This window comes from Accipiter gentilis, chromosome 26, assembly GCF_929443795.1.
Source record: "Accipiter gentilis chromosome 26, bAccGen1.1, whole genome shotgun sequence".
In the NCBI taxonomy this organism is placed as follows: Eukaryota; Metazoa; Chordata; class Aves; order Accipitriformes; family Accipitridae; genus Astur; species Astur gentilis.
The window spans coordinates 10,615,888-10,639,809 of NC_064905.1; the positions used below are offsets into that span (position 1 = coordinate 10,615,888).

At 57.8% G+C, this 23,922-nt stretch overlaps 1 protein-coding gene across 2 annotated transcripts in view; it reads right to left on the bottom strand.

Annotated features, from left to right (window-relative positions):
- The window catches only part of PPARGC1B (PPARG coactivator 1 beta), a 58,311-nt gene continuing 34,389 nt past the window's right edge, over positions 1–23,922 (bottom strand). The window contains exons 2-13 of one of the 2 annotated variants that reach the window (XM_049829130.1): positions 22,100–22,273; positions 19,308–19,520; positions 17,301–17,417; positions 15,343–16,495; positions 14,694–14,730; positions 14,202–14,266; positions 12,983–13,754; positions 12,416–12,491; positions 11,441–11,562; positions 10,885–11,039; positions 9,058–9,157; positions 1–846 (exon numbers count right to left, since the gene is read on the bottom strand). In XM_049829130.1, the coding sequence (XP_049685087.1) occupies positions 639–846; positions 9,058–9,157; positions 10,885–11,039; positions 11,441–11,562; positions 12,416–12,491; positions 12,983–13,754; positions 14,202–14,266; positions 14,694–14,730; positions 15,343–16,495; positions 17,301–17,417; positions 19,308–19,520; positions 22,100–22,273 (3,192 nt within the window). In that variant the 3' untranslated portion in view covers positions 1–638. Of the gene's footprint in view, positions 847–8,864; positions 9,158–10,884; positions 11,040–11,440; positions 11,563–12,415; positions 12,492–12,982; positions 13,755–14,201; positions 14,267–14,693; positions 14,731–15,342; positions 16,496–17,300; positions 17,418–19,307; positions 19,521–22,099; positions 22,274–23,922 lie in introns of both variants that reach the window. The other variant, XR_007509650.1, reaches the window with a different exon arrangement.

A 23,922-nucleotide genomic window follows, 5' to 3' on the forward strand; every position in this document is an offset into this window, starting at 1 on the left:
TGCATTTATTTTTCTGTATAATTTTTAAATACAACAGTATTTCAGTGCTGGTTGCCTTTGACTGATTGCAAAAACCCACTAGAGCAAACATGGACTTCTGTTTCCTGGAAGTAAACTCGAAGGCGAGCTGAATCCCAGGAGTGAGGATGCTAGGAGCAGCATCCCTCCCTCCACTGTCTGAGTGTGTGAGGGAGAGCCCCACATCCCGGGGGGATTGCACAAGTTGTCTTTTCTCCTCAGACCTCTGAGTTGCTGCCTGGAGATGACTTTCAGTAGCTGGCAGTGATGAATGGAGATGGTGGTGGTGACAAAAGCCAGGGCTTCACCCAAGAGTTTGCCCATTTAGCAGTGGTGAGCTAAATCCTTTCCTTGCCTCTCTCCAGGCAGACACCGCTATTTTGCATGTGCACTGCAGTGAAGACTCCGAGTGATCCGAAACCAGCGCAAGCAGATACAGATGACAGGTAGCGTGTGCCAGGCTCCAGGGCGATCTAACCCCTCTCTGTGCCCTTCTTCTAGCAGGTTGTGCATGAGCAGTCAGCCTTCGGTGGTTCGGGGGCTACTGAGAGCCCAGGGCATCATGTGCTTGTGTGCGCTACTGCAGTGTAGACTGTTTTCCTCTAAAATCATCGCTATTATTAAGGCGATGAGGAGGTGTCTTCCCTCTGCTCCATGGGCTGTTGACCAGCAGGCAGGCAGAGGGCAGCTCCCGGCAAACCTGAGCTGCCCTGCTCTCTCCAGCCCTCTGCTATTCCTTCAGTGCTCAGCCTCCACCTGGGCAGCCACTTGCTCATGGTGATCAAAGCACGACTGCAGGAGCAAGGAGGGGTCCTTGTGGATGTCAAGCTGAAAGGGAAGCAGAGACACTTAGAAACGGAGAGAAGCAGCAGCCCTGGCACTGCTGCGCGGAGCCGGCTGCCTCCTGAGAGCCCCGTACCAGCACCTCACCCATTGCAGCTGCTGCCAGGGCAGATTTGCTGCCATTGCCCTGGTCATCAAAGGGTCTGTTCAGCCACCACCGAGCGTGGCCCACTGTGCACTGCAGACATAAAGAGCCTGCAGACATAAGGAGCTGGAAACGCTCCCTCAGAGTCAGCAGGGTGGTGGGGTTTTAGTGGAGTGGGGTTAGTGCTAGAAAAGCTGGTGGGGAGAGGATGGTGCCTTCTTACCTGCAGGAGGCTGCTGAGAAACACGAGGGGTCCAAGTCTGAGTTTGAAAAGGTATTTGGAGGCAGAGACGGTGCATGAAAAATTAAAACTTATCCAGCCAAGGACTGAGGGGGAGAGAAAGAGGGAACAGAGATTGCGGGACCCAAACCCAGCAGCACCTGGAGAAAGCTCTCCACTGGCATTTAAAGACACACAGCAAGCACAGGAGGTAGGAGCTGTAGGTGCTTTAGGGGGAGACATGCAAAGCTTGGGAGGGAGCGCGAAGGAAAGCTGGGAGGCATCCCTTGTGGGCATGCAGGCAGCTGCTGTGGGCAGGGAGGCAAAGAGGTCCCTGAGCTGGCAGGGAGCACAGAAACCAGACCTGTCCCTGTTTCTCCCTGCAAAGACACCTAGATGGATCTGGACAACAAGCTGGGACTGATAAATACTGAGAATGTGCAGATGTGTACATTACTCGAAGTATGACCTCCACAGCCTCCTGGATAGACTTTGTGTGTGGCCCAGAAGCTGAAGTCCATGTCGGGGAGCTGGAAGCTCCTGTGCTTAGAAGAGCCCAGAGCAGGATTTGGTGTCAGATGTCACTGCCCAGGGCATGGGTAGGAGCTGCAACTCCAAAGGGCAGCCCAGGACAGTGAAATAAATCCCAAGCAACAGGGGTTTCACCCCAGTCAGGAGCACGAGCCTGGCGTGGCGTTTCCAAGCATTGCCTTGCTGTGACCCTGCCTCCCCTGCCCACCCAGGGGTCTTTTTGTGGGCCTTTGCCTGTGGGGCTGGGGGGATCCCACCAAGCCGGTGGAGCCCCAGAGCAGCCGTGATCTCAGCTAGCCTAGCTCAGCCGGGCAGATGCGGGCACTGCCACCCTGCCCTCGCTGCCCACACTGCCCGCTGCAGCCCCTGCGGTGCCTGCTGCCTGCGTTGCGTGCGCTGCCCACGCTACCTGCTGCCCACCCTGCCTGCCAGGTGCCAGTCAGCCAAGGTCAGTGACAAAAGCTGTCCCTATTCACAAAAGCCCGTTACTGACTTATTTTCCCCTCCCACAAGGCACGGTATGCCCAGTACAGGAGATAACGCCACCTCCCTTCCCTCTGGCAGCTGGAGAGCAGCCATATAAGCTACTACAAAAGTAGCACCCGTCTGTATGAAAAGAAGCCATTTTATCTCAAAGTTATACCAAAATGGAAACTGTTGCATTGGGTTTTTTTCCAAATGGCTGGAAGTAATTGCTGGGACTAATGGAGCTGCTGAATTGATTTTGTGATTCACCAGCAGCTCCCTTCAGTCTCTAGGTCTGCTTGCAGGATAATACTCCATCAACAGTATCAGTCCTTGATTTTCCAGGAAGCTCCCTGGGAATGCAGTGCTGGACGACACAGGTCAGGCTGGGAGACAAGCGTCAGCTGTGGGTCTGTCCCTCTGTGTAGACCCTTCCTTCGTGTGCCCCCGCTCCATCCTGGAGCCCTGCCAGCCAGGGACCCCGCTCCCGTGCCTCTGCTCATGCTTGCACCCACCCCAGGCACCCTGACACCGGCTGCCCCAGCTGCATCCCCACATTTCCTCCTTGCAATTTCATGTTTTAATCTGTCGTGGCACTGGCAGCATCACTGCACCCTGATGTATCTTAGAAAAATATTCCTGTTTGGTGGCCCTAAAGCCTGGGGTTTTTTTGGAAAGCAGTGGGGAAATGGGCTTCCCATAAGGTCTGCACTTGGGGTGCAGCAGTTGCAGGGACGAGGGGCTGTGTTGGGGGTAGGAGGCTGGTTCTGGCTCTATGGCTGGGCAGAGGGACCTGCGCTGGGCTGCCTCTGGCTGTGCTGTGCTGGAGGCAGGCAGGTCTAGGGCAGCTGCCTAAATCGGTGCAAATTGGCAGAAAAAAATATGTGGGACAGCTCAGCACCTTGCAGACCTCTTCCTTTAGGGCTGCTGAGGTGCTCCCGCCTGGCAGCATCACCGTGCCATGCTCCGGATAAATTCAGTGCGACACCTCCGACCTGGTGAGCCCTCGCAGGGGTGATGGCTGGCACTGGGCTCCCATGTGCCGGGTGCTGCAGGGGAGCTGCCCCCATGCTGCTGCCAACTCCCCCGGCTTTCCATCCCATCCCTTCCACAGCCTGGGCTCCCACAGTGACCAGGACACCAAGAGCCCCTGTGCTGGGAAACAGCGGTTCAGCCACCTTGGCCGTGCCTCTGGCAGAGCAGGCTGGCTCCCGGGGGCTGCTCTCCTGGTACTGGGGGGGCTCTCCAGGTGCCGTCCCGAGCTGTACGGTTGCCGCATCACCATCTGGAGTCTTTTCCACACTTTTTCTTGGAATCCAGCCCTTTGCTCTCTTACTCCCACTCAAGCAAATTTGCCACTTCATTTTTAACCACCCAGTCCGGGGGGTTTCTTCTGAACAGGTCTTGCGGCAGTGGCACTGCTCCCAAAGTCCAGAGTATGGAGCCCAGGCTTCTCCTGCATGAGTTAAACTGGAAGAAGCCACACTTAAAATAGCAATATACAGGGATGTTCCCCCGTAGGAGCCACATCCCTAGCAGTGGTGCAGCACTGGTGTGAGCGAGCTGGGGGGCTCCACCACCACTCCCGGCCCCAGCCGTGCCCCCACAATCCCACTGCTGGCCAGGCAGATGCAGGAGAGCACCTTCTGCAAAGCAAAACACCTCCTCCCAGAGCAGGCTTGCACTGATAAACTAAAGTATTAGCGGCACAGACTTGTTCCTTTTTTTTTCTTTCCACTTTATAGTATATATGTTATCATTTAGTTATAGGCAGATCACTTCACTATTTACAGTACATGAGCGTAGAGATTCTACAGTCTTTTTGATGTAAACAAGTAACTCCACGGCAGGGGAGTCTGGAAAAAGAAGCCAGTTCTGAAGTATTTACACAATTTAAAATAGAACTTTTATACCCACCAGATAGATATAGATAATACATTGAGCGATTTGGTTAAATTATCTATGAAACTATAGAATCTGACAATGTAAAAATACAAGAAAACGTTCTCTCGTTTTAGAAGGTAGACAGTTAAATCACACTAGAAATAAATCTTTTTTTTAAAAATAATAACAATAATAATAAAGGAAAGGCATAAGAATCCATGCCATCTTTTAAGGTTAAAGTATATTACATAAATAAGGACACAACGGAACGGAACTGGGGAAAAAAATTAAGTAAAATATAAAAAACCACTACCAATTAAAAAAAAAACAGACTAAAAACTTGATTCTTAATCACAGAGGGATCAATTCTGCTACTTTTACTTACTCTGCAAGTAGAAAATTGCAAAGTAGTACTTACTCAGCATGAGGAAGGGAGGCAGAATTGGCCCCTAATAATTATTAGCAGTGTCCTTTTACTTAAAAAAAAGAAGAAAAAGACAGAATTTAGCTTTTTTTTTTTATATAAATAACAAAGCAGATGTGCCCCTTTTAAGGTGAAATTCTTACACCTTTCTCAAGAAATGCATCAATTTAATCTTTCTCTCTCTTTCTCACATGCATACACACACTCCCTCCCCAACTCCGTATTTACCGCAGCGTGGCTCTCGGCTCGGTGCTGTGGCCGTGGCCGTGGCCGTGGGTGCTGTGGTCAGGCTGCTGTTGCCACCCCTGACCCCAGGGTGGGCGAGGGAAGAGGAACGAAACCCAAAGGCTGCATTTGGCTCTATATTGCTTGAGATTGTCGGGGATGGGCTACGACGCTTAGAACAGAAAGGGTGTCAGGGCTCAGCTATGAACAACAATGTATCTCAGTATTCAGCATACTCCCAAAAAGAAAGAAAAAAAAAAACAAAACAGAAAAAAAAAAGAAAAAAAAGAGTTCTGGTCTGCAATTGCAACACTCCTTTGCATGGACCAGTGCTGAAATCAGACACTCAAGACTGTAATGTTGTGACTGAGCTGCCACTTCATGAAAGATGTGCAGCCCAGCCAGCTGTGCTGAGTAGGAATCGGGACAAACCTTTTCTTTGGGGCAGCATGAACCGAAAACCCGGGATTGTCCTCTGCGTTCAGCCCAGACACTCAGAAACATTTGCTCCTTCCTGCGGAGCCCCAGGGACCCACGGGATTCCCACCAGAAACCTGGTACCCCACCCTGAACAATGAGCTTTTCTGGGGCAAATCTGTGCAAAAAAAGCAAAGGGGCTTTTTTGTCACGAAAACTCTTCACATTCAGCATTTCCCCACAGTACCTGCAGGGAACTACTGAGGGACATTCTATAGTTACATATTTTTAAAAAAATAAATCTCCTCCTTACTTATTGCCTACCGTAATATACCCTTTTGCTCCCAGTTTCTCTTTGAAGTAGTGCTCCTACACACCCCGCAGCCCCGGCCCTCGCAGGCAGCGGGGGGCGGCTTCCCGGGGCTGCCGTGGGGACCGGGGTGCAAGGGTTCCCTTTTTGGGGCGCCCAGCTCTGAGCTGCACCCAAGCCTGGACACGCACCTGCCACGATGCCACCGGCTGGGCGGGATGTAAAGCTAATCCTCGGGGTGGGGGGTCGATCCCTGCTCCCCGGCCCCCGCAGCTCCCGCAAAGCACTGGGTGCCTCTTGCTTCCGCGGTGGTGCGGGCTGCCTCTCCCTGCGCAGTGCCCGGGCATTGCTTTCCTCCTGCCCCATTTCCCCATTAGCATCCAAAACAGTCATAGTCACGGGTCGCTACAGGAGTGAGCTCTCACCTGCCCCTTGTGCCCCAGCCCTCCTTCCTGCCCCTTTGCAGACTCGAGCACTGTGAGCTACAGACACCTTTATATTAAAAGAAAACAAAACAAAATCAAGCAGAAACTTATTTTTCACCACAAACCCTGCGTGAGGAATTCTAAAGCCAGCAGACCTGTGCTTCTTGAGCTGAACACCCTCCACTCTCACCCAGTCCTAAAAGTCAGGGGAAGCCCCTGGGGCTGGCAGCGCGTGCCCCCCAGGGCAGGCAGCAGATAGCCCTGGGGCTGGCAGCGCGTGCCCCCTGCTTTTCCCTGCTGCAGCGATGGGCTGGCAGGCGCGGGCAGCAGCAGAGGGCTGCCCCAGCCACAGTTGTGCCTCTGCGCCTTGCACGCCTCTGTGCATAGTGCGTAAGTCCTGGAGAAATTTCTTCGGGGAGGAGGGAAAACAAACCATCCCAATTTAATGGAAAAAAAAAGAAAAAACCCCAAACCAAAAAAAAACCCCAAACCCCAACCCCACTTATAGGCTTCAGGCACCACAAAGACCACTTATTGCATCTCTTCCTACCCTACGGGTGCAGTACTGATCGGCTCTGTGCAGGACGAGCCCTCCCCTTCCCGAGCACCGGCCTTGATATCCAGAAGCCAGGCACCGGCAGGGGCTGCGGGATGACCTGGGGCACCCAGCCGCAGGAAAACAATGGGAAATTTTGTATCTGGGTACACCAAAACCAATGCTTGGGAAGCGACTGAGTGATCCCCCAAGGGAGGGCTCCCCCCAGCTCTGCACTAACCCTTCCCCTCTGCCACGCTTGATGCATCCCCAGCGGGGTCCGGCCGTGGGGGCTCGGTGCCGCTGGCTGAGCGGGAGATGGAAGAATTCCACTTACTTTGCTTTTTTTTTGTTGGTTTTTTGGATTGATCGTTTTCTGAAAAACATCAGCACAGCACAGGACAGTACTACCCACCCTAAATGTGTCGCTATATACATTCTACATAAGCTCTATAGCAATCACATGTAAACATCATCGTTGTGAGGAAATACTAGGACAGAAAAAGGCAAAGCTACAATGAGGCAATTGCCAATAGCAGATGCTCAGTCTCGGCCAGAGCAACTCGTGTTTGCTAAGGTGGGATGAGAAGTGGGGGGAGCTCGTGGCAGGAGAGATGCCGAACCTCGCTGCTGAGACTGCAATGGCACGAGGACCGTTCCCTGACAGCGATCGTCGCCGGCGGCAGATTGGGGACCCGCAGTTCAAACCCCGCAGTGGCCCGTGGACCCTCGCGCCGCCGGGCTGGTCGTCGTCAGAACCACGGCTCCCTCAAAAGCGGAGAGAAATAGCCGGGTAACGGTGCTGGTATCGGCGCTGCCGGCATTCCCGCTCCCGCCAGAGACCAGCTGCACGCATGGCCCCGGAGCCAAGGGCCACCTCGGCAGCAGCCAGGCTCTCGGCATTGCACCTCATGCAATTTCTGAGGCTTTGGTCACGCTCCCTGCAAGACGAAAGAGTACCCACGCCAGGGAAATGAGAATAAAACCCCTAAGTCATGTTGAGGGGAGACCCCAGGAGACTCTAATCTATCTATTGGCAGAGTTAAGGCTATAATATTCTATCTACATAGGATGGCTGAATCCCTAGTGGTCTCTGGGCCTGGAAAATAAAAGGAGACGATGGCGATGGCTTGAGGAGCAGCCAGATTCCCGCTCCCTCAGGAAAACAGTGCCTCTGGCCAGCACGTAGTGGGGTTTGCTCCAGTCGGTGGTGGGCTCTCTCCCCCTCGCTCCTCGCCCGGAGATGGAGGGCAAGTTTGCAAGCAGATTTCGTGGGGGTGCTGCTTGAGCACACCTTAAATCCAGCACTGCCAGGCAGCCCCAAGGGCCCCCGGCCAGAAGCAGAGTGGGCAAGCGTGCCACGGGGCACTGGTGGGCATGGGGCACAGATCCTGGGTGCCAACTGGGTGCTGGGGAAGTGTATGGCTTATCAGGTACTGGGCAGAGCGCAGGCAGGGTGGGCGTTCGGCGCGGCTCCCGTGCCCCGCTCCTGCCTCCCTGCCTTTCTGGATTTTGGGCTGGCTGCCGGGCAGGGATCACAGACACATCTTCTCGCCCCACTCGCTTTGCACGGGGTGGAAGCGAGCGGGGAGCAAGCGGCTCGGCCTGGCCGGTCTCCCAGCCGCCCAAGGAGCCGGACAGAAGCCAGCTCCCTCGCAGGGACCCAGAGGCATCCATCCCCCAGGCTGTGCCAGCAGGACCCACTGGATCAAGCCTGGCCGGCTCCGGCCCCCCGGCCCCTCTCTCCTGGCTCCAAAGGCAGCGGAGGGCTGGAGCAGCGCTGGCAGCCCCCCGGGCAGTGCATCCTTTTACCACCCCTCTCCTTCATGCCTGCAAAGCTGGCCAGCCCCACAGCAAGAATGGCACGGGGCTGGCATGCCCCACCGCCCGCCGGCTCCGTCACGCACCAGGACCGAGCTCAGCATCTGGGTCCCGCGACCCAGGTGGGCTGGGGGGGCTGGGGGACTCGGGCCACGTGAGCAAGAAGAATGGCTTTGACAGCAAAGTGGGTGACCCCGATGCGACTGCCGAGCACCCCGGTTTGCCGGCAGGGAAGGCGGGCGCCTCCGCAGCCGACGGGTGAATGCTGGCTCCATGACTCTGCTCTGACCCCCCATTTGCTGAGTGGCAAGTGCCTCATTACAGTGCATAGTTAAAAATCAAGGAAGCGGTACAATAAATCTGAATTACAGTACATCTGAGCCATAAATACATTTTTTAAGTATATACTTTTTTTCTCTTCTTCTTCTATTAAAAATTAGTTTATAATCCTGATTCTATTCACAATTAACAACTTCATCATCACACACTACGGACAAAAAAATGTTATGGTGAACACAGCTGCAACTCCGCGGCGGGAGCACCGGGGGGGCCAGGAGGAGGGAGAAGGGGTGGGGGGCTCCTAGGCTCACCCTGAAACAACCAGTCAGAAGCGGGGGGGACTAACGTGTGGCAGTGAGACATCAACACCATGGGGACTCACAGACAGAAGCAGCTTTGTTCAATGTAAACATCGATCGGAAGGGACAGCAGTCTCTCTCTCGTGCGTGCGTGCTCTCGCTCTCTCTCGCTCTCTCTCGCTTTCCATAGACTGAATAATTTCTTTGAAAACGTAAACATATTGGAAGTGCCTTGACTGAGGTATTGAGGTATTCCTCCAAGGTTAAGGCTGTTACCGATGCAGGCTTAGCTGGGCCTCCTGCAGCAAGCTGTCGAAATCCATGGTCTCGTACTTGCTTTTCACTGGAGCTGGGGAGGACTCCTCCACGCTGCAATCTGGGAACGGCAGGGATACAAGGCAGATGGGTCAGGGAGCAGGGCACTAGGCACGCTCGCTGCCGGGCGAGGAGGAAAACTGAGGCACGCCAGGGCACTGCTTGCTCCCCCGCTACCGGCATGCTGCACCCCGGCACCGCAAAGCCAGCCTGGCCGAGGCGGTGATGGCGAAAGGGAACGGGGACGGTGCTGCCTCTCCCTCATCGACAAGGAGCTGTTGGGCAGAGGGGCTGTAGCGGTGCCCAGCCCGGCAGGCCACACACCACAGACACCCCTTTCCAGGCGTGCAAAAATCTGCGGGGTGCAGCTGAATTCTGAGGTGCTGACACAGGGCCGTCCCCGCAGGAGCCGTGCTGGTCATGGGGAGGAGGTTGCCTGCCTGCAACCCAGCCGTCCATCAGAAGCTGAACAAGCAGTGCCACCGCAAAGCCTGGGAAATTCAGCAAATGCCAGAAATAAGGCTGCCTAATTTAACAGCAGCTTTTGGGTGTATATTTTTGCACGAGCCATGAATGGCGTGGTTGCATTTCACCTCTGCCTGTGGGCTTTGCCTCTCATCGTGCACAAGGGCGAGCAGGGTTTTAGGAACGAGTCAGGCTGTGCAATACGGGGCTGACTGCTGGCCTTGCAGCAATCTGCGGGTGAGGAGCACTGAGGGAGGTTCTCCTATGCAGGGGGCCAGCTCTGGCCCCCCTCCCCGCAGCAATGCACAGCCACATGCCAACATCTTCATCATGGGGTGCTATCTGTTTCCTATCTTCTCTGTGCCCAAAATGAGAGGGATTTATGTAGATGAACATGGGCATTTGCGCCCACAAAGTCAGAGGGATTGCTGCTTTGAGCAGATGAGATATGATAAGGTGCTAAAAGATCAAGCAGTACTTGTGTCAGACTGGGCATCTACAGATAAATCAAGACTTAGGGCTTTATTTTCTGGGCCTCAGTCTCTCGTGCATGAAGTGGGATATTAGAACCACTTCACCCCCTGCAGAAGGTACAGAAATAAATGCCCCATGTTCGTGAAACACCTGAAGATCCCAGTCACAAGAGCTGAGCGAAGGCTGGATCACATTTCTCTTGTAGGACTAGCACAGGGTTTCACTCCTGTCCCTCAGCTCAGGCTGCAGCCCTACCACCCAGGGAGGGACGGGGTCCAGCAAAACCCCGGCTAAGGCGGTCGCCCAGCGAGACAGGAGGTCTTGCAGAAGCCCATACAGCACAGAAGGCGTTAATGCGACCACAGCACATTACAGTGCCATCATTTTGGCTCAAAAGTGCACGTGCAGTGTAGTGAATCTGTCCTGCAGAGCAGCAAACCACCCAGATCACCTCTTGGGCTAATGAGATGTGGCTGACTGCTTTCTCTAATGACTGGGAAAGGACTTCTCTGCTGGAAAGCGTCCAGTGCTGTGGAGAAATGCAGCAGAGACAGGATGGGCTGTGGTCAGCTGAGACCCAGCAGCCCTGGGGCGCGATGCTATGTTTTGCAGCCAACACACTCTGGGTCCTCACGCCAGTTGCTTTTCTTCTCTCCCCCCCAGTTTCCCAAGCCATCTGACTGACCTAAGAGCAGCTACGTGAGCCATGGGAGAGCCGGTGGGCTTTTCTTGCAGGCTTTAAAGAGGTTTAGGATCCTTGCGTGACTAGGTTTCAGCAGTGCAATGTGCCATTACAGCTCTGTGCTGATAAACGAGATGATTCGGAAAAAGCAGCTCCTGCTTTCTTACCCAAGTCAGTGTATCTGGTCCAGACGAAGTGCCCGAGGCCACCAGAGCTGAGCTGGAACGAAGGTTCGTTCCTCTTCCTTAGCGAGGTGCCGTTCTTCAGAGATAAGGCGGCATGCTCTGAATACCGGTAGGTGATCAAGCCATATTTATCCCCCCTGAGCAACCAGAGAAAGAATTCAAGATGTGATGGGCCCCGCAGCCCCTCTGACGTGGCTCTGCCCAGCACCGCACCCCCCGGCTCTCCATCCCGCTGTGTCCCTCCATCCTGCTGCCCCTCCATCCCACCAGACCTCCATCCCCCCGCTCCCCCCCTTGCCCTTGGACCTGAGGACACACTGCATCTCCTCGCCCAAAGTGCCGGGACCACAGGCTCAGCTGAGCGAGGGAGTTGGCGTGACACAGAGCACTTCACCCCACTGGCACAACCGCATCACTCGCATGTGCACATCTGGATGCAGGGGTGACCCTGCGCTGCCTGGCAGTGCTGATGCTGCCTGGGGAAGAGGGTTTGTCCGTAGCCACTGGAGCCCCGGACCGCAGCTCGCTCCCCACCCACCTGTTAGTCCTGGACAGGACCTGACACTCCACGATTTCACCAAACACTTCGAAGCGTTTCTTCAGTTCACTGGAGCTCATGCTGCTGGAGAGGTTTTTGATATACACCACACGGCCTTCCCCCTGGCAAAGCAAGCGAAGGTTTCAGGATCCCGCACCTCAGGGCTTCTGATGGGTACTGGAAATGTGGGGCCATGGAGGAGTCCCTGCAAGCCAGCACTGGGAATCAGGCTGCAGTGGGGCAATACCACCATGGGCACAGCCTGACATGTCCAGAGTCTGGCTGTGTCCATTCCAGCTAGCTCACAGGTGTCACCCCCAGGACACCACTGCTGCAGGGGACAGCCATATAAAGGCTGAAGCAGCCACTGCCCTCTTCTTCACTTTTAAATTTCTCCTGCATTCCTGCAGCTTTTTCATCTTCTTCTGGTGAAGATACCGGGAAATATTCCCAATAATTGCTAGGGGCAAAATTCAATTGCATTTCAGGAAAAAAATGGAGAGGGGCATGTGTGAGCATGTGTGTGTGTGTGTGTGCGCGCACAACAGTACGGAGGACAAAGTTATTTCCCCGCACACCCACCCCCCGCCCAGCTCCCACCCATGGGCACACACCAGGTTCCCAGTGCACAAGGCTGCTGCTGCGGCAGGACCGCATCTGTAACGGCTGAGCTGCTTCAGGGATTCCCCAGCTCACTCCGCTAACTGCCAATGCCGACTGCGCTGAAGCGCCGGCATAGGATGCTCTGGGCATTTCTGGGCCAAGGACTCCGTGTATTGCCAATTGCCGGCAGTTTCCGCTTCATGTTGGGTTTTTCTCTCCTCGCTCCATCCCCATGGCCTTGTTTAACACTGGCCTCGCACCAAGGGATGCTGAAGCCAGGGCTAATGGGCTCCACTGCTGCTTTTCTGGAGCGGGAGATGAACTGAGGGCTGGGGATTGCTTTGTCCCAGCGTGGGGTCCCCGCTCACTTACGATGGCCTTTTCCCGTCTCTTCTCCAGCTGGCCCCGGTGCCCGCTCCCGCCCTGACACTGCTCGCTGTTCTCACACCTGGGAAGCGAGGGAGAGGAGGTCAGCCCAGGGGGTTGGGGGCATCCAGCAGGGAAAGCTTCAAACATCAAAGAGAAGCTGAGGCACGCAGTGTCTGCAACAGTGGGCAGGTGGGCACTCCGGAGCCCCGGCAGCCGAGGAGAGATGGGGGTCTGGAAACACTGGGAAGAACACTGGAAGGTCCTTTCTGATAGATGGCAGAGGGGGTTCCCAGCTGGCACTCACCCCTTCGGCTCCTGCCCGTGCCCCATTTCTCCCAGTGCCGTGGAAACCCCTGGCTGCTTTGCCCCAGTGCTGTTTTCTCTGGCCATGGCTGGTGTTTGCAGCAGCTGCTGATGTAGTACCAATTATTTCTATAGCTTTTCTTTCATCAATTAGCATCTTTATTACTTGGGCCATCAGAGCGGAGACAGCCAGAGCTGCCACGCACTGGGGCAAAAACACAGGGGGCAAGAACAGTCCCAAGTGCCCTCCCCATGGCTCCCCTGTACCTGAAGGTGCGTCTGCTTGCGGGCGATCGGGACCGGCAGCACGAAGACCCTGAACTGGACCTGCTCCGGGAACAGTAATGCAAAGTGGTCCTGGAAAGGGGGTTTCTCCGCAGGCACAGCTTGGTGTCGCCGTGCTCCTCCTCCTCCTCCTCCTCCTCCTCCTCTTCCTCCTCCTCCAAGGGGGAGCCGCTTTCACTGCAGCTGTCTTCAAAGACAGTGTCATACTCGGGGGTCTTGCAGAAGACCATGTCCTCGTCATCGAGAGCACTGTCCAGAAAGCCAAAGTGCTTTGTTAAGCTGGCTCTGATCTCCTGGTCTCTCAGCTGCTTGACGCCGTCCTTCCACAGCATCTCGCCGCCCGCCTCCTTGCCGCCAAGGTCCAGCCCCTGGTAGTGGGCAGCTGGGACCCTCCTCTTGTGCTCCGTCTCCACCTGGCCCGGGGGCTCCCAAGACTTGAGCACCTTCCTCTGCAGGGCGGCCTCGGGCTTCAGCACCTGGCAGTAGTCGTGGTCCCCGAAGGAGCGGGAGAAGGGCCGCTTGAGCACACCCTGCTGCTCAGGGAGCACGGGGCGCCCGACGGCTCGGCTGAGGTGGGCGAAGAGCTCCGTCCTCTCGGGGTGCTTCCTGGGGGCTTTCCGGGAGGCTGCCGCGTCCCCTGCGCCCCCGGGGCTGGGGGCCGTCCCGTCCTCCTTCCCTGGCTCCTGGGGGATGTCTGGCTTGTACAGGTCCTCCTCAGCGGGCTTATACGGCGGAGTGGTGGGCGGCGTGAGACCTGAACCCCCCCGAACAAAGGGCAGGAGTCAGCTCTCTGACCCCGCCGTCCTGCCCCGTCCCACCGCAGCACCTAGGCTGCACCAGGTGTTGCAAGGGAGGAGGCTGCTCAGCCCCTGGAGCCTCATTCATCCAGCAGCACGTGAGGAAAAAGAAGGATGCCTGATCCCCAGCAGGGACCAGAGGACTCTCCCTTCCCTCCTGTCTCATGCAGGAGCCCCCTGAACAGCCCCCATCCCAAACATCCCCCTGAGCTGCTCGCAGTGCTCGGATGCGGAGGCAGTGCACTGGAAGTCTCCTGCGTTCGTGGTGCGGAAGGGGGTTTCTGGGCCAGGGATGAACGTGCCCCCTCGGCTGGAGCTGGTGACTCCAGGCTGAATTTAGGGTATATTTGCCCCCATCCCAGTGAGGATTTTTGCAAAATTAAAAAATTAAAAGCCCGTCCTACCTGCTGTCCCACACAGCTCCACCGTCAACATCGGCTCAAAGTTTCTCTTCCCAAAGGTTGGGTCACTGGACAAGAGCAGAAAATAAGGGGAGAGAAAGTGTTTAGGTGAACCACGGTCCCAAAAACCAAAGGGAAGCTGAGAAAACACTGCCTACAAGCAAGCCCTCCCACCACAGCTAGTGCCTGGCAGACTAACCCCACGGAGGGGTGCAAGGGGCAGCCGGGCGAGCAGCATGCCCTCCCCATCCCAGCCAGAGCTCCGGGGCATGTTGCCCCTGGCATGCAGAAATGCCCTGCCCTCAGCCTGGGGCTCTCTGAGCTCCTTGCACCCGAGCGATGGCTGCAGCTCCCCACAGCCCCGCGCTCAGCTGCATGGCTCAGTCTGCTCTGCAAAAGCAGCTTTGCTTGCTCACTGCAGATGCATGCCCAGCCAGACAAAGCGAGGCGGCTTTCCAGTCCCAGCGCAGTTCATTTAGCCCCACACGCACTTACGTTTGTGCCAAGGACAGCGTGAGACACCTGGGTGTTTCTGAAAGGCAGGGAGAGAAGCAGGGTTACCAGCAGAGCTGTGCTCCCTCCAACGCCCGCAGCGCTCGCAGTGGGAGCTGGGGCCCCGCTGCCTGCCTGGCAGAGGGCTGGGGACTGTGGGCTTTGCCTGCCTGCGAGGCAGCAGCATTTGCGGGAGGGCTAACACTGCCAGGATCGAGCCATTCGTGCTCACAAAGCGCTTGTGGATAGCTGCAATTTTGGGGCCCTGGTGCAGCTGAACCGTGGTGCCCACGCACAGGGTGAGTCTGTGGGGAAGGGGGACCTGGACAGATGGGGCAACCCAGTCCCTGCTGGGTTAGCGCTACACCGACTCCTTCATCTCGTTATAAGGATGGGGAAACTGAGGCAGAAGGCCCCTATGGATCGAAACAGCACCCCAAAAACCAGAACAGGCCCCCCAACTCCCCACGCATGGGACCCCACAGCCAGCTGGCACATGGGTCAGGGCTCGCCTGTGCTTGGGGCTGCCCACAGCTTCACTGCCAGCTGAGCGCCGGGCGCCTGGCCGGCACTGCTCGCCCACAGGCAGCGCCACAGGCAGCGCGGCAGCACCGGGGAGGGGTGAGCAGAGTGGCAGCCCCGGCCCCCTCACCTGCGTGCTCCAGGAGGACACAGCGCCGGCTCTCAGACCCGTCACCCGCCTCGCCGTCCCCCAGGGAGCCCAGGGAGAGGGGCTGGGGCTCTGCCGGTGGTGCCGTGCCCCCCACCTCCACTTCGGCCGCTGGCTCTTCGGCGGAGAAGCCCTCCAGCACTGGGCACAGTGTGGGGTCTCTGCAGACCAGGGCGTCCCGGGGGCCGTGGCCATCCCCTGCCTCCCGGGGGATGGAGGGCTCGGGGGGCGGCTCGTCGAGGAAGGAGAGCCAGTGGCCGAGCTCGGGGTTGAGTCTCTTGGACCGGCGGACGGCGTAAACGGCGCTCTCCTGCTTGCGGACCACTTTTCCTGCGGCTGCGCCCGGGGTGCCCGCACGCTTCCCAGCATCGTCCTCGAGGCCAGCCGGCTCCCGCAGTGCCTCTGCCTCGGCCCTGGGGCTCTGCCACGGCTCACCCTTCTCCGGTGCCGTTTTGGCTCTGGATGTGCAGGTCCCACCGGCATCCTCCCCATCCTGGGCTGGTGGCACAGGGGAGCGGGAGCCGGGCGGCCGGGCCAGGGCGGCGTACACGGGCTTGCCCAGGCGGTATGGCTTGCTCACGTCGCACAGCAGGTCCCGCGCCAGCAGCTCCTTCAGGATAGAGAAGGATGCTCCGGGCTTCTTGCATCCCCCTGCCGCCTGCCAGGCGCAGCCCGGCCGGTTCTGGGCACTGCCGGGGGGGCCCGTCTGCGCGGGGCAGTCCGGTTTGGCTCTTTTGAAGGGGCTGCTGCAGGGCTGGGGCTTGGCGTCGGCGGCATCGCGGCTGGGCAGCTTCCGCGGTGGCAGGCAGTAGGTGTGCATGTAGCGGATGAGCTCCACCACCGAGTGCATCTCCCCCTCACAGGAGAACTGGTTGCCGGAGCCATCCTCCCCCGAGGAGGGGGGGGTTACCGAGTCGCCGGAGCTCAGCGAGTCCTCACTGGAGTCACTGTCATCCTCGTGATGGGCGCAGTCGCCCGGTGACGGGTGGTGGCGGCCGCTGGGGCACTCTTCAGGTGCCCGGGGGGCTTTGGTCTGGGGGCAGGGAGCTGTGGAGGTGAGGTGCCGGTGCAGCTCGGTGCAGCTGCGGCTCTGTGCCTGCGGGACGCTCGCCCTCCTGTCCCGGGGACCCTCCACCTTCGGAGAGGAGAGAGGAGAAAGTCAGGCCCAAGCCCCGCAGCCACGACCTGACACAAGTACCAAGCACAGGGGGAGGAAGCCCCCCAGGCTGACAGAGCCACCCCACATCCTCGAACCCCCGGTTCCAGCCCACCAGCATCCTGACGTGCCTGGGGGTCAGCCCCACACCCCAGCAGGTTTCCAGTGGTCATGCGGAGCTGGCAGCCCAACCGCCCCGAGCGCTGCCCCTCCAGCAGCCAGCACGCAATGATGCTCCTTCTCGCCAGGAGGGATTTGCTGCTCTTCCCAGGCAATCTAATTTGCCGGGCCTAATGCACCGCACAATTACCATTAGCCAAGTAGAAAAATCTTTGATGGCAACTTCTGCTGGGTTTCAGGAGATTAGCTTAAGTGACAGGGTCGGCTCTGCAGCTCGGCATGCAGCTCTCCCTGGCTGATGGCTCCCGGCTTGGGCTGTGAGTCAGCGGGGAGGGGGGAGAGGGGGCGGCCAGGGAGCACACAAGGCTTTCACAAACCGGTGCTCAGGGAAGCTGGGAGAGGCCTGACCCCACTGGGTCCAAATGAGATCGAGATGTTTCACAGCCCAGCACGAAGCCTGAAGGTTTTGCTGAAGCCGGACTGCACAGCCCCTGCGCAGACAGGGATGGGAACACCGCGGTGACGGTCCCCGCCTGTCCCCAGCCCCTGGCCCAGCTCAGGGGCTGCCCACGCTCCCCAACACCATCCTTTGGTGACCTCCTTTAGGATGGGTCCCAAGAGGTGGGCGCCGGATGGGCTCGAGCTCTGCCCGCCGAGAAAGTACCTTTGTGCAGGGCCGTGCGGGTCGGGATTTAGGGGTCCCCGGGCGCCGGGCGCTCCCGTCCCGCTGAGCCTCACAGCTCGGAGGCACGTGCGATGGAGAGAGGAGCAACTTCTTGAGCTGCAAAGAGAAGCGGCAAGAAAAGGAGTCGGCATCGTAGCGAGGGCAAGAGAAAGTGCCGGTGGGGCTGCAGCCCCCCGGCTCATGCCTGCGCTACGCAGGTCCATTGCTGAGCATCTGACCCAAAAATGGGGGAGGAAAAATAAAAAGGAGGGAGGTATTTCTCCCACATCTGCGGGGCCAGGCGCCTGGCCACGCACAGCCCTGAGGGGGTTGGGGCTGTCTCCACAGCATTCACCCACGTCCCCAGGGACCCCCAAGCAGGTCGGGGAGGTGGGGACATGAGGGAATTTACTTCCCAGTGGCAACCCTGCTCCCGTCAGACACACAGGAGCTGTCGTGGCATCCAAACTTCTCACTCCGTCAGTTCCGCCTTTAGGTTACAGAGACTTTACATTGGCATGAGTGACAGGTTTGGACAGCTCGCTTGGGTCCCCGTGCAAGGCTCATTTAGCTGAAACATCCAGATAGGGCCTCGACTCATTAATGAGCTTTCAAGGCGTTTTGCAGATGCAAGCCCCTGTGGGACCTGTTGAGGATGTTCCCCAACACGCTCTGTCAGGATCACGGGCAGTGGGAGCGGGGTTTTCCCTGGGTTACCCACAGTGCCACCACTTCTGATGGCAAGGTCAGCATAACATTTTTCTTCTGCTCAAAACCATTTTTGGTTAGAGGGGAAAAAAACCAAACCCCACACCCAGCAACAACATTTCATATTCCGCCCGTGTCGCGCTAACAACCGAAGGCGACAACATCTCAACAGCAAGACGACTGCGTAGGCGCCGGGGGACTGCACGGAGGAGACAGATCTGGGGCTCCCGCGCTGGCCGGCGGGCATGGAGCCCCGGGGCGGGCGCGGGGGCTTTTAAAGGGCGATAGAAATAAGGGGTGCCCAGGTCAGGGTCTGCCGGGAAACATCAGCCGGGGCACCCACAGCTTTAGGCGTGCAGCTCCTGTTGGTGCAAGCAACCAGCACCTTTCCCCCCCCCCCCCCCTGCAACGTATACATCCTATATATACACATACATATTGTGTGTGATATATACCCCCCCGCGCAGGGCGTGGGCGGTGGAAATGCACGCTCTCACCACTGGATGTCACTCCTCCCTGCCACAGCCCCGGCTTTTGGGGAGACCTCGGGGCCAGGCTGGGGGTCCCTGGGGGGGACCGTGAGCCCCAGGAGGGAGTGGGGTGGGTGCCCCTGTGCCAGGGCACCTCCCGAGGACGGCGGCGGTTTGCAGCAAATGCTGCCAGTCAGTCCTGGCCAGGAGGGGGAGCAGGGCTGGAGCCCGGATACTGCAGCGAACCAAGAGGGATGCTCCAGTCACGAAATCTGCAGGGGCTGGAGGGCACGCAGGCCCCGAGGGGGTTGTGGTGGAAGGCGTGGGGGGGTCAAACCCTCCCGCTGAAAGCTGAGGGCATGGGCTCTCTGACACCCCGGCCAAGCCCCCTCTGTCCCTCCTGCGAGAGCAGCGGGGAGCTCGGCCCCGAGGCAGAGCCGGGAGGGAGCAGCCACCGTTGCCCATGGGCACGGGGCTGGGATGGGCTAGGGAGAGAGCCCCGGGCAGCCCCACATCCGCACGTCCGATTAAAAGCAGGTGTGGGTCTTGCCAAAGCAGCCCCCACCCCTTTGACACCCGCCCCCACCCCTTCAAAGATATATTTGTATACACAGAGCTTGTTCCCGTGAGGATGGTGATGGAGGTGACAGCAATGATGCAGAACATGTATACGTATACAATACAAGTATATGCTTTGGTATTGACGGTTAAAGAGAGTTTTAAGCCTAGAATGAAAAAATTCAGACCTTTGCTTCCTATCATACCCATGCAGCCGGCTTATCAGGGGCTCATCCAAATCCACCTTAAACAGTAGGAAGTGGGTTCTTACTAGAGACAGCTCATCAAACTCGGGGGCCGGGGGCGGCCCCCCCGTGACCGGGGCGGTGGGTTTGGGGGAGGGGGCAGGCGAGGTGTAGGCATGGTTGAGCGTGTCCCCCTCTTCCATAGTTCGGAAGGCAGCCAGGCCCATGTCATCTCCCTGTATATCATCCAATGTCTCGGTGAGGGCTGCCAGCAGCGCTTCATTCTCGCTGTCTATTATCTGAAAGGAGCAGGCAGAGAAGAGAGGGGCAGTTAGGCTGGGCAGAGGGACTGGGGGATGCTGGGCAGGGGGGAAGAGGGGCTGGCAGTGCCACACCAGCACCCACACTTCCCAGTGACCCTGCAGGGGACCTGGGAGGGCTTTTCCCCAGCACAGCACTAGGATCAGGAGAGAGACCCAACTGGAAAAGGAGGATCAGTCTGTCCCCCTGCACCCCCAGCAGGAATATAGTGAATCAGAGCATCTTCTCTCCCAATAGTTGCCTCCACTCCACCATGAGGCAAACAGCAGCAGATAAAGGATCTGTGATTAAAAGGCTCCTTGCCCAAACCCTCCTGACTCTGGGCTGCAAGTCCCCCCAGCACTGGCTATCACAGCACCACTGAGCGGGGCTGGGAACAGCATCCAGCCGGGATGGAAGCCCAGGGAGGGGGCAGGCACAGCCCCCTGCCTTCCACGGGGCTGGGGAGGCCCGAGAGGGCACGGCTGGTTATTTGCAGCTCTCCTGATGGGGACGGCAAATAAAATGTGAAGAGCCGTAAGCTCAGCCCGGGGCTGCCAAGTGGACAAGAGGGCACGGCCCCCTGGGAGGGCACAGGGGAAGCTCAGCCCGGGCTGCACCGCTGGCCACATGCCACAGCTTGCAACAAGCAGTGTGGTTTTTGTTTTCACTGTGTTTTCAAACACAGGCACCTCCAGCTCGACGGGGGCTCTCAGCCCTCAGGCTTAAGCCAGCTGCGCCAAGCGCTCTGCAAGGGACCCTACCAACAGAGCACTGCCCCCAGAATGAGATGGGCCTTATGTTACGGCTCCCCTGATCTATTCTTTTTGGTGAATGGCATGATCTGGGGATTCTGATGGGAGATTTCTGAGTGTCTGGGGCTGCACCAGGGCTGCGCTGGGCCAGGCAGGTCCACGGGCTGGTCCTGCCTCCGACCTGCCCACTGCCCCGACATGCCCCCTCGGGCCCCTCTTTCCATCTAGGCTTTGCCTCGGCTGACGCACCTCCAGCGCTCCCAGTGCCCTCCCAGTCCCACACAGCCACATGAGTCCCCCTCCAATCTGGAAATATGATGCAAAAGCCCAGAAGAGGACTCAGAAGCTGAGAATGGCTGAAGTGAGCCAGGAGTTCCTTCTTTTCGGTCCTCCTCCATCATATTCTGAATGTAAACCATGTCCAACAAGGAGCAGGCTACCATCAGCTATAAAATTAGCACAGAGGTAAATTCAGGCTCCGAAGGAAGACTGTTGACTGCACACAGCCTCCTGTGTTTCTCTCATCTTGTTTGAAAATTACATATCTTTTGTTCCGTGCCCTAACCTTGCTCGCAGTTACTAGAGCAGGCTCCAGGGAAAGGCAGCAGGATGCTCCAGTTTTGGCTCTGTTTCTTTTCCTCCTGTTATTGGCATGAGACCACTGTGCATACAAGTTCAGTGGGATACATTTCATCATACTCCACTGCTCCTAATGGGCCTGTCTTTTGCATTTCTTTTCTGTTTATCTTTTCCCCAGGAAGTTCAGCGGAAAATATGCATCTCGTGATGAAGGTCCCTCAGCTGGACTGGACCATTTTCAAGCACAGCATCAGCACAGCATAAAAGCCAGAGGGTTGTTATTATGGCCAGGTTAGAAAATATTGGGGCTTTTTATTTTTTTTTCCCTTTGTTTAAATACAAATCCTCCTCCCTCCCAAAATGTAACCCAGAGTTGGTGACTAGCAGGCACCAGTGGGTCGCAGCCTCCTTGTCCGAGGGGGTACGGAAGGGCCTGGGTGCTGCTCAGGAAGGCACAGAGACCTCAGGCCCCGAGGATGGGGCACATCCAGGGCATGGCATGAGTTTTGGGAAAGGCGAGCGAGCTGCCCAGCCTGCTCTGTGCCCAGTCCCCAGGCAGGCTCCGCAGCTCCCTGCCTCCAACCTGCCTGAGCTGTGCTCACAGCCCTGCCCTGGCACCACAGCTCCATGAGATGCTCAGCTCTTCTGCAAGGAGAGGCAAAACCAGTGCTGAGGGTCAAGGACCAGCCCTGCCTGTACCCAGGAGCATCTTCTGTCCCGGCACTGCTTTGCACCGCACGGTCCCCGGTGCCGGCACAGTGATGGGTCCATCTCAGCACAAAGGTGAGGAGAGAAACCAGCCACCCTCTGTCAGAGGGAACGCAGACCTAAACACAGGGAGGATGCCGAAGTTGGAGAGCCAGGGGAAGGGGCTGCTTCCTGCTCCTGGGAAATAAATATTCCTGCCCCACACCGCAGCCCTGAGACCCCCACACTGGCGCCCTGGCACACCCTGCCATCCCGGGAATAGAACAAGACGCGCTGCACACCAGCTGTAATTCCCTTTTAATAATACATCACAGGAGGGCTGGCTCAGCAGCCCTCCTCTGCTCGTCCATCTCCTCATTAGCCTTACTCTGCTCGCCCCATTTAGAGCCGGCGTGCAAATTAATGGAGCACTAATCAGCTGGGGAGGAGCTATTAATAGTTGTGTGTGTCCCCCCTCTTCCTCCTTCCTTCTCCCCCTCCCTTGCCCTCCCCCTGCCTCCGTCCTCAGGTCGCCTGTGCCAGGAGGATGCGGGTACCTGGAAGAGCTCGGAGTCGTCGGTGCTGTACTGGCTGGAGTCGGTCTCCGAGTGCTCCCCGCACCACTGCAGCTCGCTGAAGCAGCCGGCCGAGTCGAAGTCGCTGGCATCCAGCTGAGACAAATCAATCTCGGGGAAGTCAGAGTAGAGGTGCTCCTCGCCAGACACCTCGTACTGGGGAGAGAAGAGAAAGGGGGTGGGTGAGCCCGCCGCCATGCCGGGGGGCAGGCAGCAACAGGCAGCAGCAACCACCCAAGGAGACGGCCGCTCTCCCAGCGTGCTGTTGCCTCCCCTCGAGCCCATTACTCAGACCCTCTTTCGAATAAGCTTTGGCAAGTGGCTCCAGGAGCAATTAAACAGCAGTGCAGAGTGCAGAGAGCACCTCTTTACTGCGCATCTTGCAAATCGGTTTGCACAACCTGGCACTGGTACTGCTGGTTACTGAAAACTGCCCCGCAACTGCCACAATCCACCCCCCCCTTGCGTCCCGCGCCATGGCAGGTGTCGAAACAGCAGCATCTGCATTGGAAGAGATTCATCTCCTCTGGCGAGCAGAAGCTCAGGGCACAGCACAGCCAACCGGACTGTAGCAAAGCCGCTGCTGGTGCTCTTAGGGGGAACTAAAGCCATTCCTGCCTTTGGTGCCCTAAGGGTGACATCCAGGGTTATCCAGCTGCCCTCGGGATCAGCGATAACAGAGCAAGGCAAGAGACTTGGGCGCACGTGAGAGCAAACCACGGGGCCGGGCTCCGGTGGGCAGCCTCACGCCCGGTCAGCCTGGCTGCTCCATACCCCGTCCCCGTCCCCATCCCCCCCGCGTGGCACTGAACCACTCGGGGCCAGTCCCTCTGGGGAAGCTGCACGTCCTGCATGTCCCAAGGCACTGCCAAGGCAATACAGACCCCGGTCCCCGCATCGCACATGCAGGATGAGAAAAACAGCACAGAAACGAATCAATGTCCCGGTGCACGTGGGGCGATGCGAGTTCTAGGAACCGAGCTAAAAATCTCCATTTAACCACAGAAAGGAGCTGGGACCTGCCCCGCTTCTGCCTGGCTCCCAGCCGCTGCCCAGCCACGAAGCCCTGCGGCTGCATCCAGCACCCATGGGAGCGAGGGCTGGCACCCACACGGCCCTGCCTGCACCACCGCTCGCTGCCTGCACCAAGCCCTCGGGTCCCGCTCGTTTTTGCCGCTGGTGTCCCGGTTCAAACGCAGAGGGGAAAGGTCTGGTGCAACTCCTCCCGGTATTGGCTGCCCGGGGGGGAGTTTTCTGGCGATGAGGGAAGCAAGTTTATTTACAGAGCAAATGGATTTTGGAGCAGGCAAACATCTGAGCATGTGAGGGAGGCTGCAGGGGCAGAAGAACGTGGGGGCCTCCCCTCCTGAAGTGCCCTGGAAGGGTGTCCTCCGACACTGAACCGGAAGGAAAAGGGATTTCAGACCGAGCTGCTGGAACGGAAAACGCAGCATTTCTCTCTTTCTCTTCTCCTTTGTTTTTAATTGGGATAACCTGGGATTATTGATTGTGTTCCCATAGGCTGAGAAGCCTGTGTACCATGCTCCCCACCCGGTTTAGAACACCCTGTGCCACACCAAAGGACACTCCTGTGCGCACACCCACTACCATTTTGCATTTCTCGCCTGCTTTCTGCTCTGTCCCATTCCAGGGGCAGTGGAAGAAAGGGCGAGCGGTTTGGAAGATGCAGCAAGGGTAGGGGAGAGCAGCTTCATGGCCCAATAGCGAGCCAGTGCCATGTCCCAGCAACGGGCTGCCAGCCCAGCCGTGCCCACGGCCGCAGCGGGGCTGGGGATGGTGGGGAG